General features: G+C 38.2%; 1 protein-coding gene across 1 annotated transcript; it reads right to left on the bottom strand.

The window, feature by feature from the left end:
• Window positions 1-1,032: 1,032 nt before the first annotated feature.
• LOC147438303 (aspartyl protease family protein 2-like) lies at window positions 1,033-15,775 on the bottom strand. Its single transcript, XM_086486734.1, has 3 exons — window positions 15,542-15,775; window positions 14,253-14,643; window positions 1,033-1,592 (listed from the first exon to the last, which is right to left on the bottom strand). Exons 1-3 carry the CDS (start codon window positions 15,623-15,625, stop codon window positions 1,033-1,035), a joined length of 1,035 nt encoding a protein of 344 aa, XP_086342860.1. The 5' UTR covers window positions 15,626-15,775.
• Between the last annotated feature and the right edge of the window lie 501 nt (window positions 15,776-16,276).

Raw genomic sequence — 16,276 nt, 5'->3', positions numbered from 1 at the left:
TTTTGTTTAAGAAGAAACTTATGCTTACTTAATTAAAGTATTGTAATGACTAGAATTTGGACACGATATACTCATAATCCAATCTTAAGAATTTGTAAACCTAGAGAGAGGGAAAATACGTAAAATTAGCATCAATAAGGAGGAAAATGTGCATTTAATCTCTATAAATTTATGGCAGGAGTTTAAGCATATTTTAGCGTAGCTTAAGCATTTCATCTTCTTGTAGGAATGGGTTTCTTTTAAAAGTTAAATCTGTTGCTTTCTTTGTTAATAAGTAAACTTGGATAATGAAGTAGCGGAAGGGGATATGACACCAAAGAGAATACATTTTGGTGGTTCACATGACCACAATACAAGCTCTAGTGGGGGAAATGACAAGGGCAAAGCCCCATTGACAGAAGAAGTTCCACAGACACCTTGCGAAACGGTGGCATAAGTCATGTATTGTAACAACAAAAAGCTTTAAATTTACATTGCGTCAATTTCATTTTTGAGTAAATTACTAGTGAAGTAAAACATCCCTAAACATGTTGGGTTATCCCAATGACACAATGATATTTTGAAGTTCAATTTTAAGAAAAGATTTATTTGATAATATATAATTGTAATAAGAAAATGATATTTTTTTCTTTTAAAGAGGACTCTCTACCCTATTTCATTTGAAATTCCAATATTGATGTAGTGTGACCTTCTATTTGATCATAGCCCTAAAAGAGAACTTGCGTTTCTACGTAGGGAGACATTCTCATATTAGTATCATAATTTTTTTGTAGCATATAAAGAACAATTGTGAATTGGCAAGCTTTTCTGCACACTCAAGTACTAATCGAGCTTGTTGAAGGAAAAGTTGTGATTGCACTCCAATAAATATTAATAGTAAACTCACAAGATCTATAATACGGATAAATATATATGTTTACTTTGGCATTATTTCAAATGTAGGAATAAGAAGATCTCCAAGGTAGATGAAGAACTATGCTCACATAGTAGTGGGGCTTACATGGATCATGTACTTTGAAAAGTTGCTAAGCTCTAGCAACAATTGTACTGCCAGCTGACAAGACTGTTTGTTTTGTCAAAGATAATTCGATGGTTGTGCAAGTTAAGACTTCCCCAATACATAGCTGGATTACTATCTCGATCCTTATATTGAAAAGGAAAACACATACGTCTCCTCCCTGAATTAGAGTAGTATATGAGTGTCTTGGCCTTTGCACTCAAGTAGAAGACTTGTTGATCCCTAAAAACAAATCCCATGTCAGGTAATTGAACATCGTTTGGATAATCCCAACATAGCTCAAAGCCAGGGGGTCCAGGGGTGTCACTGTTATCTGGTTCTCCAAGGATTGGAACCATTGCATTTTTCCATGCCTCCTTAAAAGGATCATACGCATCTTCAAGCATTTGGCTGATCATTGATCCTGAATCCAAAATAACTCCTCCTGATCCATCACTTGGGTCAATGTCAAACACTCCCATAGGAATTCCAACTAATTGAGTATCGACAACAAAATCCACCACATCCATATACGTCATTCCATCATTCCCTTGATCTAGTATTGGAGTTGTGGAGTATACTGGTACCCCTTGTGCTATACATATATAAAAAAGGGTTAGTAAAAAAAACACAAAATCAGTACCTAGGATTTACACTTCAAAATATATTACAATCTCAAATCACAGCTTAGATGTAAATGATGTTTTTGCAATAATCACTCAAAATATGTTACAAGGAAACTTAATTTTATTTTTTTAAAAAAAGACCAACCCCATATATAAACAAAAGGAAACAAAGAATTTTCTACCCATCATCATGAAGAGCCTTTACAAATACATCTTGGCTCATGATCATCTAGGTTTTCATCTATGTTTGTTTATACGTAGGTATTTGAGGTCCCTCATATGCATACAAATTAGTGTTCAAGAAAATCTGTTGTCTTAATCATGCACAATTCCTTTCTATGTTTTTCCAGCATGATCCTCTAGAAACTTGATATATTTTTATACTTTTCCTTGGATCTTAGGTCTAGCAGGTAGGCCAAATGTTTTCTTTGGGTTTAATTTAGGGATATCTTGGAAGATACCCACTTTGCAATGAAGTGGAGGTAGGTGGTAGGCAAGGGAGGGGTCACCAGCTACGTAAATGGTGCTAAAAATAGTAGTAATATGTGATTATTAAAGTGGAAGATACCCACTTTGCAATGAAGTGGAGGCAGGTGGCATGCAAGGGAGGGGTCACCAACTACTATTTTCTTCTTTTCCCCGCTTTTACTGAAAGCGGGGAAAAGAAGAAAATAGTAGTAGTATGTGATTATCAACTGATTCATTTTCTAGTTATTACTAAGAGACTATTGAGTTTTCAAGTGATAAAAAGGTAAGCGAATGGACAGAAGTTTCCCAATTATAGGTACAAACATGTCTCTAGGTGTTTGTTGATTGTGTTTTTAAGCTATATTACTGTTTTTTTAGTAGCATGAGCATTCTTGCTCATGATGATACAAAGGACATTCGTGAGTGCTACCAAAGTCGTTTGGATGCTCTCGTACACATGACCATCTCACAAAGGACAAGTACTCAACGAACCAAGCTAGATCCTTTGGGCAAGCTATAATACTCTTAATGCACAACGTCTTCCATTCACGTTTCTCACATGATATTAAACTAGCTACATAGACGATGAAGTTTCTACTAATTGAGTTTCTTGTTTACTTTTTTTTGGGATCTAGGGTAAAAGTGTTAGATTAAGGTTGTTAAGCAAGAAATGATGAAATCACTAGGTCTGCCCATGATAAGATGAACCTAAGCAGTCAAGGGGAGTTGGCCTATTGGTAAAGACGAGGGGCTTTAAGCTCGTTCACTATGGTCCAACCCCTATGACATACGAGTGTGGGTGTGTCATAAGACTAGAGGATGCTAAACATCTCAAAAAGAAAAAAGATGAACCTAAAGAAAATCTGATCATGAATTCACTATGCATGAGACAACCCCAACTTTCAAAGAGAGAATAAATTAATAATCCCTTCAATAAAAATGATATTTTGATAATAAGCTATAAAGGCATTCAAAATATAAAAGAAGCCACACCACCAGCACTAAAAGCCTCAAAATGATTGAAAAAAAAGAAATCTATTTGTCAAATTATAAGTGTGTGTGTGTATAAAAGCTTCCCTAGTTGAATAATACATTTTAAGAGACACCGAGAAGAGAATCGAATCTAGGAGGGCCTCTTTATTTGGGGCTTTAAGGGAGTCAAACCTCTAGGATTAAGAAAGTAATCAAGCGATAGTTTTAAATTCAAATAGGCAAAATGGTTTTTTTATTCTGAATGCAAATTTCCCCCCAAATGAAGTTTAAAATTTAGTAGGCAAAACCATATCATGTAACTTATCTACGGGAAGAGCTTGCCATGTAGATCACATATCTATAGTCTTTGCTCAAATTGAAAATCGTATATAGAAGTTGTGGAAGGTTGAAAATCACAAAATTTTCCACCCTCTTTTTTGGAGGAAAAGTGTATCTTTTGACCACTCTTACACCTCTCTTATAAACCCACCATTCTTGCACACATGGCCTACATCTATTCATCGTCAAAATATTTATCGCTTCGTTAATCTCATGGAAAATAAAGAGGCCCTCCTAGATCCTATCCTCTTCCTAATAGAATTCCAAGGTTCAAATAACATCTAATTGGAACTCAAATTTATGTATCTAAGTGTTCCCTCTTTTCCTTTTTCTCTTTTCATACAACAAAAGATAAGTTCATATATACATCAAGCACCGATTATCAACCAATCAACTACCTTAAGAATTTTTGACTTCTTCCTTAAGAATTAAGGTGAAATAGAAAATTTCAACTATAGTTTCTATTTCTCATTAAGAATTAACATGGAAAACCATCATAACATAACAAGCTAGTGGCTTCTCACTCATAATTTGGCTGCTTGGCTTGCCATTATACATCTCCCTCGGAAAAAATTCACATTACTAGAAATGGAAGATTTAGGGCATCATTGTAGTTTGGCATTAAAAACAATCATATTCCTTTGGAAAGAGGATTGCACTTACACCCTTGTCTCCTAAAAAATGCCCACTATCTTATAGAGCCAATTGTGCTCGGCTTTTCACTACGAGCAACCTGAACCATTAAAGGGAAATCAAGGCATCTTTATGCAAGTTTTTTAAAGGAATCAACAAGGTCGTGTTGGGTAATCAAATCTATTAATTTTTAGCTTGCTCTAGAAATTATTTTGGAGATATATTCCACTAGCATGATGAACATAGCAACTCTTTACATGTGATCACGTTTGGACAAGGAGCAAGGCTCTATATGTGGCTACTCATGAGCAAGGTTTTTTCGAACACACTTTTGAAGTTTGTGCCTCCAAGACATTGCTAAGGACGAGAAAAAGCGATGCAAGTCTATTGTAAAACATGTATTTATGGAAGTACCGTTCCGCACACACACACACACACACAAAATAGGTGCAAGGCACATCCCAAGAATGTAAAGCTTGTAGAAAGACAAAATAAAAGAAAGCACATTGCCATACCACACCATCGGGTGATACAAATTCCAATGCCAAGGTAGTTATTAAAGAATGTTCAATATAAGGTTTACAATTTGAGAGTATTAACCTTGCAAAATCATCTATGACGCTAGCCTATCAAGCAAAGGTTGCTGTGGTCAAGAAGGGTTTTGAAGTCCGATGGAATTTGACAGCTAAGATTCTTGAGCTATCTCTCTCAATATCAAACAATCTAAGGATTCTCCATACGACATAGGATTGGACAAGGTTGATTCTCTACAAAATCTTGACAAGGTCAATTTTATTTTTCCCATGATATTTACATAGGAGCACCCGTTGGCTTCTTGAGCTATCACTTTCAATATTGGGCAATATAAGGATTCTACATACGATGTACGGTTTGACAAGGTTGATTCTCTATGAAACCTTGACAAGGTCAATTTTATTTTTGCCATGATATCTATATATGGGTAGGAGCACTTGTTGGCTATGAGCCCCTAGGCTTGGTCTTGTATAATCTTTTTGATGTATTTATGCAAAGCAAGGCTTCAATTTTAGGCATATTGCATAGAGGCTTCTAAATTTTGGAATATGCTATTAGGATACAAACTAGGGGGCACTTTGCAATGTGTCTGCATGGTATTTCTCTTGGTTTCCATAAACAAAACCAACTTATAATTCACTCTCAAGTGAGCCTTTACTTCTAAATTTCATGACAACTAGAGAAACATGGGTGACAAGATTAGCCAATTTTCAGTTATTCTTATTTTCCGTGTTTTCATCTTTACTTTGGAAAAGATTCCTTATTGTGAAAAGAAAAGTACTTTGATAGACTTAACAAGAAGCAAGGATTCTACCCCATTCCGAGGTACTCCATATTGACTTGGGATCAAGAGCAATGAAAAACAAGTTTGGGGAATTGGAAATATACGGATATAAGCTCACATTTCATATTTGGAAAAATCAAACTATGATGTATCCATGCAAGTACAAATTGTGCAAGGCACATATATGGCATTAGATCACACTGTTGAGCCCGTCATTGAAGCGAAGGTATTATCACCTTTTTTTTTAATATGGATGCATGAAGTGCCAGTATGGTGGGATTCATTCCACTCCATCATTGTTTACACTTCTACTATAACACGAGCAACTACTTTATCAAGGACATCCTTATCTACCTCATAGTCACGGTGGATTCCAGGGGCTGTGATGTCCACATGCACTACACTTGTACAACTTTTACGATGAGTAAGACCTTATTTGTTTTGGATGAATTTTCTCGATGCTTCTCTCATTCATGGGGTTGGAGGGGTTACCCATAGCGGTAACCTTTTACTCAATACTCGTTGAGGCTGGAATATTTGCTTGTGATTGATGTATATGACTACAACGGTGGGCATTTCACATCATTGACTCTTATGCACAAGGTGCAACCAATGCATATGATGATTTCTATGGATAGCAAGTAGGCATGACCTCCCTATCAATCAACTACTTCATGGGATGACATGAATCGATTAAGGGAGCCTCAAGGCAGGTAATGCCTTGTTTAAAAAAAAACCAAAGAAATTATCCTATGACTAATTTCTTTTTCGTATTGTGAATCTTTCTCCTCTTTTCATGGGAGATAAGATTTTTTCAAGATCCACTGTGAACAGAAATCTAGATTGAGAGGATATGATGGCTAGTTTATAGCACTCCTTGTGTCTATAGAAGTGGTATTTTTAGAGGTATGACCCAGCTATTGCAAAATCACTCCTTGTGTTTATAGAAGTTAGAGGTATGACCCAGCTATTGCAAAATCACTCCATATGGTTACGAGTCACAGATGGGACTCTTCACATTTGTACTTTCAAGGAAAGTCCTCAATCTATCAAGATCTATTAGGTAAGTTAAATTTTCCAAGTTGATTACCATCAATATTGGACATGGTAGGCCGTGTTGATCACATTAAACTGATTAGTTAATTAGTTCCATGGAGAATCTACTCAAGAGGTTTCAATTTGTAGAATCTAACCAATGGGAATTGCATTTTAAAAGAAACACCCAACGTTACCACTTCAATATTGCTTGATTTTCACTAGTATCTCATTTCGTGTCTAGCAGGTTACATATGTACTAGGCCTTTTGAGGTTGTATGTTTGGTAATGTACCATTTAGGTTTGGAGTGTGCAATTGACTACAAGTAATTATAAGCTATCTTTCACCTCTAGACAAGCATATCATTTTGTTTAGTTTCATTTTTGAATATACTTTGATTGAGGGTTCCAAGTCGGATGCATATGCTCAAATGATTTTATCCATTTTACTCTTCAGACACATGACAAGGCCATTTAGGAGCCAATAATTTTGGGACAGTAATGTTCCAGATACATTTTGGCACCATTCTACATGTTAGCGTTCTTTTTGGCACATTTTGTTAGTCAAAAGGGTGCTGATCTAAGACCTCATGAAGTTTGATTTAGCTAGTGTGGAGCACAAGTTATGAGGAACCCTTCTCACTCATGTCACTGAGTGTTTCCACTTACCTCCACACATAAATACATCTTGTATGTGATGGATGCCACTTTTTTTAACATCCTTATATGAGACATATTCCACATGTGGAAGATTATATGAGTCTCTGAGACTGACACTCATGCTTGTTATTTAAATTATGTGTCATGCAACAAAGTCCCTAGGTGCTACTTACATCCGAGTATTTGATCATTTTGAGCACGTCATCGTATTAGGAACCATTTTAGTGGCCACAAAAAATTATTGGATATATAGTAAGACTCATGAATCTATATTGAACAACATTCACAGATGGTTGTTTACACGTATAGCAGTGCTATGCATTGTCAATGAAAGTGCGGTTTTATTGTTTGTGCTTAGATGTGATTTATGTTTCACTTTCTATTATGGTTCAAATGTTTTAGCACAATTTTCAAGTGATTGTAGTAGGACGCATTTAGTTTCTTTTCATAGACCTATTTACACTCCTCTTCCATGTGCGCTATCAGCAACACATCCACCATAAGAATTGGTAGTTATAGTCATGAAAATGCAAGTTCAGATCAGTTTTTGGTAAGTGCACGCACACTAGGTGTTATAGGTCCTATTGTTTAGCAACGGTAGATTTAGAGCATCATCCAGCAACTTCCTAAAATTGATAGCTTATGAAACATTTCACACTCTATGTGCACTATCTCTATGACATTAATGTGGATTTATCAATCACCATAAGAGGTCATGGGTTAGTTTGGGTGCTTGTAGATAAGGTGATTAAAATTTGTAAAGTTTATGTATTCCACTATTCAATCTCTCAAAGTAGCCAAGTTGGTTGTTCATAATATTGTTGATTACTCAAAAATGTTGCAAGTAATTGTGACTCAAGTTTACCGATAATCTCTTGAGGACCGTTTGTAAACGGTTGGGAAACACAACTCAATACTACCAGTCATCCAAAGATGGATATGTAGTTTAAAAGTGTCAATCTTGGGCTAAGGTTCATGCTAGGGTTTTTTACTGATGAGCATTGATAGCAAGTCAAGGACTTAATCTTGGCTGTAGAGTTATGTCAGCATATCACTGTCATGAAGAGGTATCCTTTTAGACACCTCTTAGTTGAGGTAATTCATTTAACATAATTTATTGAGTTATAAATAGAGTTTACACACTATGCTGGATATAGGATAGTAACACAAAAAGGTTGCCAAGGGAAAAAAATGTGGAAAATCAAGATATTTTTCTTGGTTCCATTGAACATCCTACTGAACCATGTTTTTTTCAATTGCATAGCTGGATTTGTGAGGGACGCCACTGTGAAAAACATTAATGTTCTTACAAAGATATCACTAGTTCTTTTTTTGAAGACAAAAATGCTTCTCCAAGTGAGGAGTAATGTCAGGAGTAGGGTAAAACAGACCAAGGCTATGGTGTTAAGTATGGAGCTTGATTTACCCCTTGTAATTTTCTATGGTAAAAACGCACATTTGTAAGGCGCCCATTATGAGGAGAAGCCGTTGTGCGTGAAGAAAAATAACTTGTTGAAAAATAAAATCACTCATCGGAAACCAAAATTTTCACCCCGAGTCTCGAGTTGGATAGTCTCGAGCCGGAATATTCCTTTTTTTCGGAATATTATGGCCGGACGGCAGTCGAAAAACGACCGGCCGGTTGGCTGGTTGGCTGGTGGCCGATAGTCAATGGCTGATGGCCGGTGGGGTCAGAAGTCAATGGGTGGCCGGTGGCCGACTTCAAAAGCAGAATTGTCTTCTCAAGGACAGCCACACATGGGCAGATTGGAGGGTCTGATTTGGACTTATCTACACAAGGGCGGCTACACATGGCTGCCTCTCATGACACATGGGCGGATTGGAGGGTTTGATTTGGACTTATCTACACAAGGGCGGCTACACATGGCTGCCTCTCATGAGAGAGGGCAGCCATTTTGGCCTATAAAAGGAGGCCATTTCTACACATATTTCATAGTGGAAAGTTGATGCAACAAGGTGGGTGTGAGGTGGTGAGAGCGAAGCAAGGCGAGAGCTCTATTAAGGTATAATCCCTTTATAAACTACTTCTTGTTTTGAAGTACTAAAACCATTGAGTGGATGCTTTCTCGTGGACATAGCCCACATTGGGTAAACCACGTATATCGTGTGTACTCTTCCTCTCTCTCTACTCTATAATCTCTTGTGTGTGAAATTTATCTCTCTCCATTAAGTAATCTACTCAAATATCTATTTAGCTACGTCATATTTCCTAACAACTAGTATCAGAGCAAGGTTTGCTCGTAGCTAAATTATCTCAAGGAAAGGATTCCTTGAATTGAGTGGGAGTTATGGAGGAGGAAGGGAAGCTCAAGATTGAGAAGTTCAACAAAAAAAACTACGAACATTGGAAGATGCAGATTGAGACTATCTCTACCAGAAGGACCTCTAGTTGCCAGTAGGAGGTCTTGCAAAGAAGCCCGCAATGATGGAAGATAAAGCATGGATTGTCCTTGATCAAAAGGAATTGGAAACAATCCGATTAAGCTTGGCATCAATGGTGGCCTTCAACTTTTTGGAGATGAAGACCACGGAGGACTTGATGAAGTCACTTGACGACTTCTATGGAAAACCATCGGCATCCAATAAGGTATATCTCATGAAGCGCTAGGTCAATCTAAAGATGACAAAGAATGGTTCAGTTGCAGAACACCTAAATGACTTTAACACAAACATAAGTCAACTTCGATCGGTGAAAATCAATTTTGATGACGAAGTGCGAGCTCTCCTTATACTATCATCTCTACCGGATAGTTGGGGCAGCCTTGAGATGGCTGTAAGTAATTCTATTTCTGGCACAAACACTGTTAAGTTTGATGATATTGTGGTTGTTCTTCTAAGCAAGGAAATACAAAGGAGAAGCACAGGAGAATCATCAAGTGCTGCATTGTCAGTGGAAACAAGAGGAAGACCTAAGGAGAGGCTCAAAAACCAAAAGGGTCATGATCGCTCAAGACGGAGCAAGCCATGCACAAAGTCAATTCTTGAATGTTGGAACTATAGCAAGAAGGGCCACGTCAAGAAGGATTGCTAGTCCAAAAAGAAGAAGGAGACCGAGTTTCAAGACAACAAGCCAACATCGGAGGCCGATGTGGTAGGTTAAGTAGAGCAAGATGCTCTAATCATTAGGAAAAGTTTGGACTAAAAAATGGGCCTTGTAAGAATTGTTGATGTGGCATAGCTTTCAAAAAGTGGGGATCGGTAATTTTTTTACAAATAAGATCCAAACTTGTCAGAGGTTGGATATTTAGAATCTACTCTTCAAATGCTATCTACTGATATATAGCATGCATGTATCGGACATTGCCTTCATGTAGATCTAGAAAAAGGTGATTTTAGATTACCGTAACGGCAACAAAACCTGGCTGATTGAAAAAAAATGGTATAACTTTCATAGAAGTCATTCAAACTTTTCGGACCTTGGCTCTTTAGAATCCATTTTTCAAGAACTTTCCATTGATAGGTCATATCATCGGGTTCTAAGCAATATTTAGAGGGGTCTACCGGGTTGCTTTCTTTTGTACAACTTTGATGATGTGGCACTCTTAAAAGGCCCAAAAACGAGTTCAAAATTTTCCTAATGTCTCATTAGACAATGTGTCTAATTCCTGGATAGTCGATTCCGGGGCTTCATTCCATGTGACACCACACAAGCAACATTTCCAAGATTACACCAAAGGTAATTTTGGGTATGTATACTTGGGAGACGATGAAGCTTGTGAGATTGTCAGCAAAGATACAGTTTCTGTCAAAACTGCTAATGGAAATGAATGGAAGCTTAAAGATGTTAGGCATCCTTCTCTTTGTAAAAATTTTATCTCTACATGACAATTGGACGATGAAGGTCACAACATTGCATTCGGAAAGAAACGGTGGAAGATCTCAAGGGGATCTTTGGTGGTTGCCAAGGGAGAAAAGGTCGGTACACTTTACTTGTGTACTATCAACACACAACCTTCAGCTTGTGCAGCAACTACAGAAGTTGACAGTGTGGTGTGGCACTACCGGCTTGGAGATATGAGTGCCAAAGGAATGCAAATCCTTCAAGCAACGAAGCTTCTACCAGGTTTAAAAGAAGTGGACTTAGAGTTCTGTGAAGATTGTGTTTATGGTAAACAAAAGAGGGTAAAATTTCAAAAATCAAGATATTGAATTTTCTTCAAGGGTACGCTGATCAGATATTGAATGTGACAAAGATACTCAAAGGAGCACTATTGGCTATGTCTTCATGATTGGACGCAAAACAATAAGCTGGGCTTCAATGCTGCAGAAAGTGGTCTCACTTTCTACCATAGAGGCAGAGTATGTTGCAATGACGGAGGCAAGCAAAGAAATTCTGTGGCTTCACAGATTCTTAGAAGAGTTTGGATTCAAACAAGACAATTGTGTCTTGTATAGTGATAGCCAAAGCGCTATCCATCTTGCAAAGAACTCAGCCTTTCATTCAAGGACAAAGCACATTGAAATAAGATATCACTTCATATGCACTCTTTTGGAAGAGGGACAACGAAAGCTAGGAAAGGTGCATACAAGTGAAAATCCTGGAGACATGTTTACAAAGGTGGTCAACAAGGAGAAGTTGAGATTTTGCTCATCTTCAATCGGCATTCAAGGATAAGAAGCCAGGATGGAAAGCAGTCACAGATTTGGTTTGGAGATCAGTCTCCAAGTGGGAGATTGTTAAGTATGGAGCCTGATTTACCCCTTGTAATTTTCTATGGTAAAAACGCACATTTGTAAGGCCCCCATTATGAGGAGAAGCCATCGTGCGTGAAGAAAAATAACTTGCTGAAAATCATAAATTTTCACGCCCAGTCTCGAGTCGGAATATTCATTTTTCTCGGAATATTATGGCCGGACGGCGTCCGGAAAGTGATCGGAAAACGATCGGTCGGTTGACCGGTTGGCCGGTAGTCAATGGCCGGTGGCCGGTGGCCGGTGGCCTACTTCAAAAGCGGACTTGTCTTCTCAAGGGCGGCCGGCCACACATGGGCGGAATGGAGGGTCTGATTTGGACTTATCTACATAAGGGCGGCTACACATGGCTGCTTCTCATGAGAGAGGGCAGCCCTTTTGGCCTATAAAAGGAGGCCATTTCTACACACATTTCATAGTGGGAAGTTGGTGCAACAAGGTGGGTGTGAGGTGGTGAGAGTGAAGCAAGACGGAATCTCTATTAAGGGTATAATCCCTTTGTAAACTACTTCTTGTTTTGAAGTACTAAAGCCATTGAGTGGCTGCTTTCCCATGGACGTAGCACATATTGTGTGAACCACGTATATTATGTGTACTCTTCCTCTCTCTCTACTCTATAATCTCTTGTGTGTGAAATCTATCTTTCTCCATTAATTAATCTACTCAAATATCTATTTATCTACGTCATATTTCCTAACATATGGGCCAGGACACACATGCGGTGGGGGTCTATATTTAGCAAGCCAAGGGCCTATATTAGGTGTGTTTGGGTGGAGATGTGCATGTGGTAGTCCCAGTCTCTCATATATTGAGAAAGACAAGCATACGTTCATATTCATGGATGCAAATGCATGAGACAAAGAGAGAGCCTCGAAGGCTTTGATAACTCTTCATATTATCAATCAATGTACTATCCTCTTCATCTTCATCTAGTATCCTTTATTTGAATGTTGCCAACTTTTTTGGCCTTAAACATAGAGAGGGGCATTTTCCACATTGTCAAGCGCCATCATTCTTAACACATTATACCACCCCTTGTGATCTCCACTTGCCAAGATGTATCTTAGCTACCATGGATTTAAACAACTTTGACGATCAATCACACATTCGAGTGCACTACCTTCTTGTCCCTTCTCTAAATTATGATTGTGCATCTTGGCTTTCACGATCCAACCTTAAGCTTGGGACCTTCACATTGATAAGCATTGGTCATTTTTTCTAGACTTTAATGCATTTTGGGTGATTGTAAAGTGAACACATATTTGGGACTGTGTGCGTATGTGGATGTGTACGAGAGTATCAATTCAATACCAATGGAGTGATTGTAAAGTGAACAGATATTTGGGTGTGTGTGTGAGTATATGACTTTTACAATTGTTCATGTCGTCATGCCAAGAGCTACATACGTTCTACTCCCTGGAATTTGTGTGGTGCCATTGCATATCTAGCATTATTTTTCTAACATGCCTCACCTGGTATCCCTTTTCTGTTTTTGAACGGAGGGTTCACTAATGCATACTGCATAGAGCAAAAAGATGGGTTGTCTCGTGTCTACTTGATATGCGTCATTCTTATCTCTTTTACATATATTGATCCCACCATCCAAATTTTCACTTGACTTCTATGTCTCAACACTTCCATGTCCTTCAAGAACACAACTTAGATCCCCAAGAGGGGTTGTTTCTTTGGCCTTGAGTACCAGACTACTTTCAATTTTCTTGTACTTGAAATGCCACCTTTCCATACCACGCAATCAAGCAGTTGTGTGACCACACCCATTTTTTAGCTTTTATTTTTTCTATCATAATAGCAAGGCTTGGTGCTTGCCCCTAACACTATCATCTATGCTTTTGGTATGGACTTCCATGAAAAAAGTGGTTTACTTGCATTTGATAGGGAAATTATCAAAGGTAGGAGGGAAGGTAGACGTGGGGGGGGGGGGGGGGGGAGACATGCGATGCTACCAGACCTAGATCTCTCTCTCCCAAATACTTCAAGTAGATTACACGACGATAGAAGACTTGTCGGTACACCCTACGTGTTGTGCAATATGGAAGAAAAACAATCTCAGATAATCTTAACACCATAGTAGCACTTGAGGAAAATACATATTCTACAATATTATCAGAAACCATTACTTCTTTGATATTAGAGTAAATTTGACTATATTTGAGGGTCTTTATGCTATTTAAAATTTGATGGGAATTTATAGGGTGTAGTACACTAAACCTAACCTCATGTGTTCGAGGGGTTGCTCTCTCTCTCTCTCTCTCTCTCTCTCTCTCTCTCTCTCTCTCTCTCTTCAAATTGATCTTTTAAGTCTCTTCCTAGAATGTCCCAAAAATAACTCAGACGAGATATGTGATGGGGGATGTTTCACCACTATCTAAGCTTTTTTAGAGAAGGTGCACCCTCTCCACGCTATGACATGCTCTATGTTTAGAAAATGCACTTATTAAACTAGTTAATTATTAAGACAAGAGCGACTTACTTGGGGTAGTGGCACCTTCAGCAAATATGATCCATCCACTATTTGGTTGGGAGAAAATGGGGGCAAAGCAAAAGGTAAAGCTAGGATTGTACCCAAATGCACTTCCCCAATACTCTGGCCAGCTGAGACTAAGCTCATCTGCAAGGCCCAAAACACCTGAGGTAACTGTGGGTACAGGATTAACATTGCTAAAGCCACACCCGAAAGGAAGTTGGTATGATAAAGCCACATGAGTGGTATAATAATCCCCAAAATAAAAATTATCAAAGGCTAATTGTCCTTGACTCGATGAACCATCTGCATATGATAAGCCATAGTTGCAAGTCCCACCATCGGTCCCTGTGCCATATCCCGTGCTTTGTAGAATGTTGCAAGACGTGGAGCCAGGTGCCTTCAAAAAGAGATAGACAAAACAATTATTTCAAATACTGGTGCTCACAAATCCTTTCCGCTCTATAAATTGGCTCCTTCCCACCATCAAACACTTGGGGGTTCACTATATGTAAATGCTTCATATCGCGTACATTCAAAGATTAATTAAAACCCCCTAGATCTATAGATTTTTCATGAATGTAACACACACTTTCCTAGTTCAACCTATGTATATCCCTTCTAATTGGTGCCCTTTTGTGCGTTCAAAATGTATAAAAAGTGGGAACTTTTGTTGAACTTACCAGCTGTGTTGACGTATTTGTGAGCAACCCCTCCCCCCCTAAAAGAAGGAAAAACAAAAACAAAGGCAAAAAAGTCTTTGGCACGATCCAATAACAAATATTCAGACCTTGTACCGAGGAAAATAAGTTAGAGATGCCACCTTTAAGAAATTTCACTGTTTTGAAAGGTGATTGAGTATTTATTTCCCTCTAATTTTGGGCATATACAAAGGGAAAAGGCTGTAGTGATGTATGCTCCTTTTGCTAGCAAGAAATAATAATAAAATTTTCAGTAGGGAACGTTACTTTCATTGGTAAATCTTCCTGGCTACTCATTTAATTACAAGGTTCCTCATGTGTCTGTGTTCTTTCGCTAATTGTACTCAAAGTAATCATGCAATATAGCATAATTCTCAAGCCAAAACTATTCGAAAGTTTGAAAGTTTCATGATCAGACGTTGAATTGATAGGTATTAAAAAGGCACAAATCCTCACGTTGAATTGTTTTGTGAGTGACTTTCACACATCATGTTTTTGTTGCGTGGGTTGTCTAAGCGGAGATATTTAATTCATGTTGGACGTCCAAGCATTCAATTGGGCTACTGCAAACCAAAAATCATGCCAATTTTGCTATACCTGGGGAGTGTAATTGGGAGATTTCCCCGGATTAAAGACTGGAGAAGATTGTGGGTAGCAAGGATTGCATGGCTTGCACTGCATCCATGTGAAGTGGCTACCGGTGTCGACAATCAAAAGTACGGGTTGTGAATTGGAGTCAAGTCCTGCACTCAACTCCACATAGTACTCGGCCTGGGCGCCACTATGAAAGTACCCTGTCGTGACCTGCAACAAGTAGGAGCATCACACTTCCCATACCCACAATTACCCACTGGTTATGCAAAGCTAGGGCTTAACCAGTGGGGACTTTTGGAATGGTGACCAGCTACCTCATGCATGCAGCATGCTGATCAGCTATCATCATCATCACCTCCTTTACATGCAGGGGGGGTTGATCAGCTGAGGCGCTAACAGAATATTGGTGAAATTAGTATTTTAATTACATTGTTAATTGCTTTGACAACATTCAACAAGTATATAAACGAAATTATGTTTTTACATTTCATTTTTGAAATTATTTTAATTCCACAAAACGTCTGAAGTTTTCATCTTTTGTATTTGACTCTGAACATAAAATCATTTAGCGTTTGAATTTCAAGAAATGGTTTAACATCTGACATCAACTGTAAATTTTGATGTCCTTATTTTATAATTTACAATGTATAATTTCAAGGCTTAAAATGATCCAAAGTAAATGGTATAGGCTTTAAACCTCGGGAAGAGTCTTTATGCTATACCATTTACTTTGGATCA

Source organism: Adiantum capillus-veneris, chromosome 17 (genome assembly GCF_014529385.1).
Source record: "Adiantum capillus-veneris isolate H3 chromosome 17, ASM1452938v2, whole genome shotgun sequence".
NCBI classification, from domain to species: Eukaryota; Viridiplantae; Streptophyta; class Polypodiopsida; order Polypodiales; family Pteridaceae; genus Adiantum; species Adiantum capillus-veneris.
Note: the sequence above shows the minus strand (reverse complement) of the source record. Positions and strands in the feature narration are given on the sequence as shown.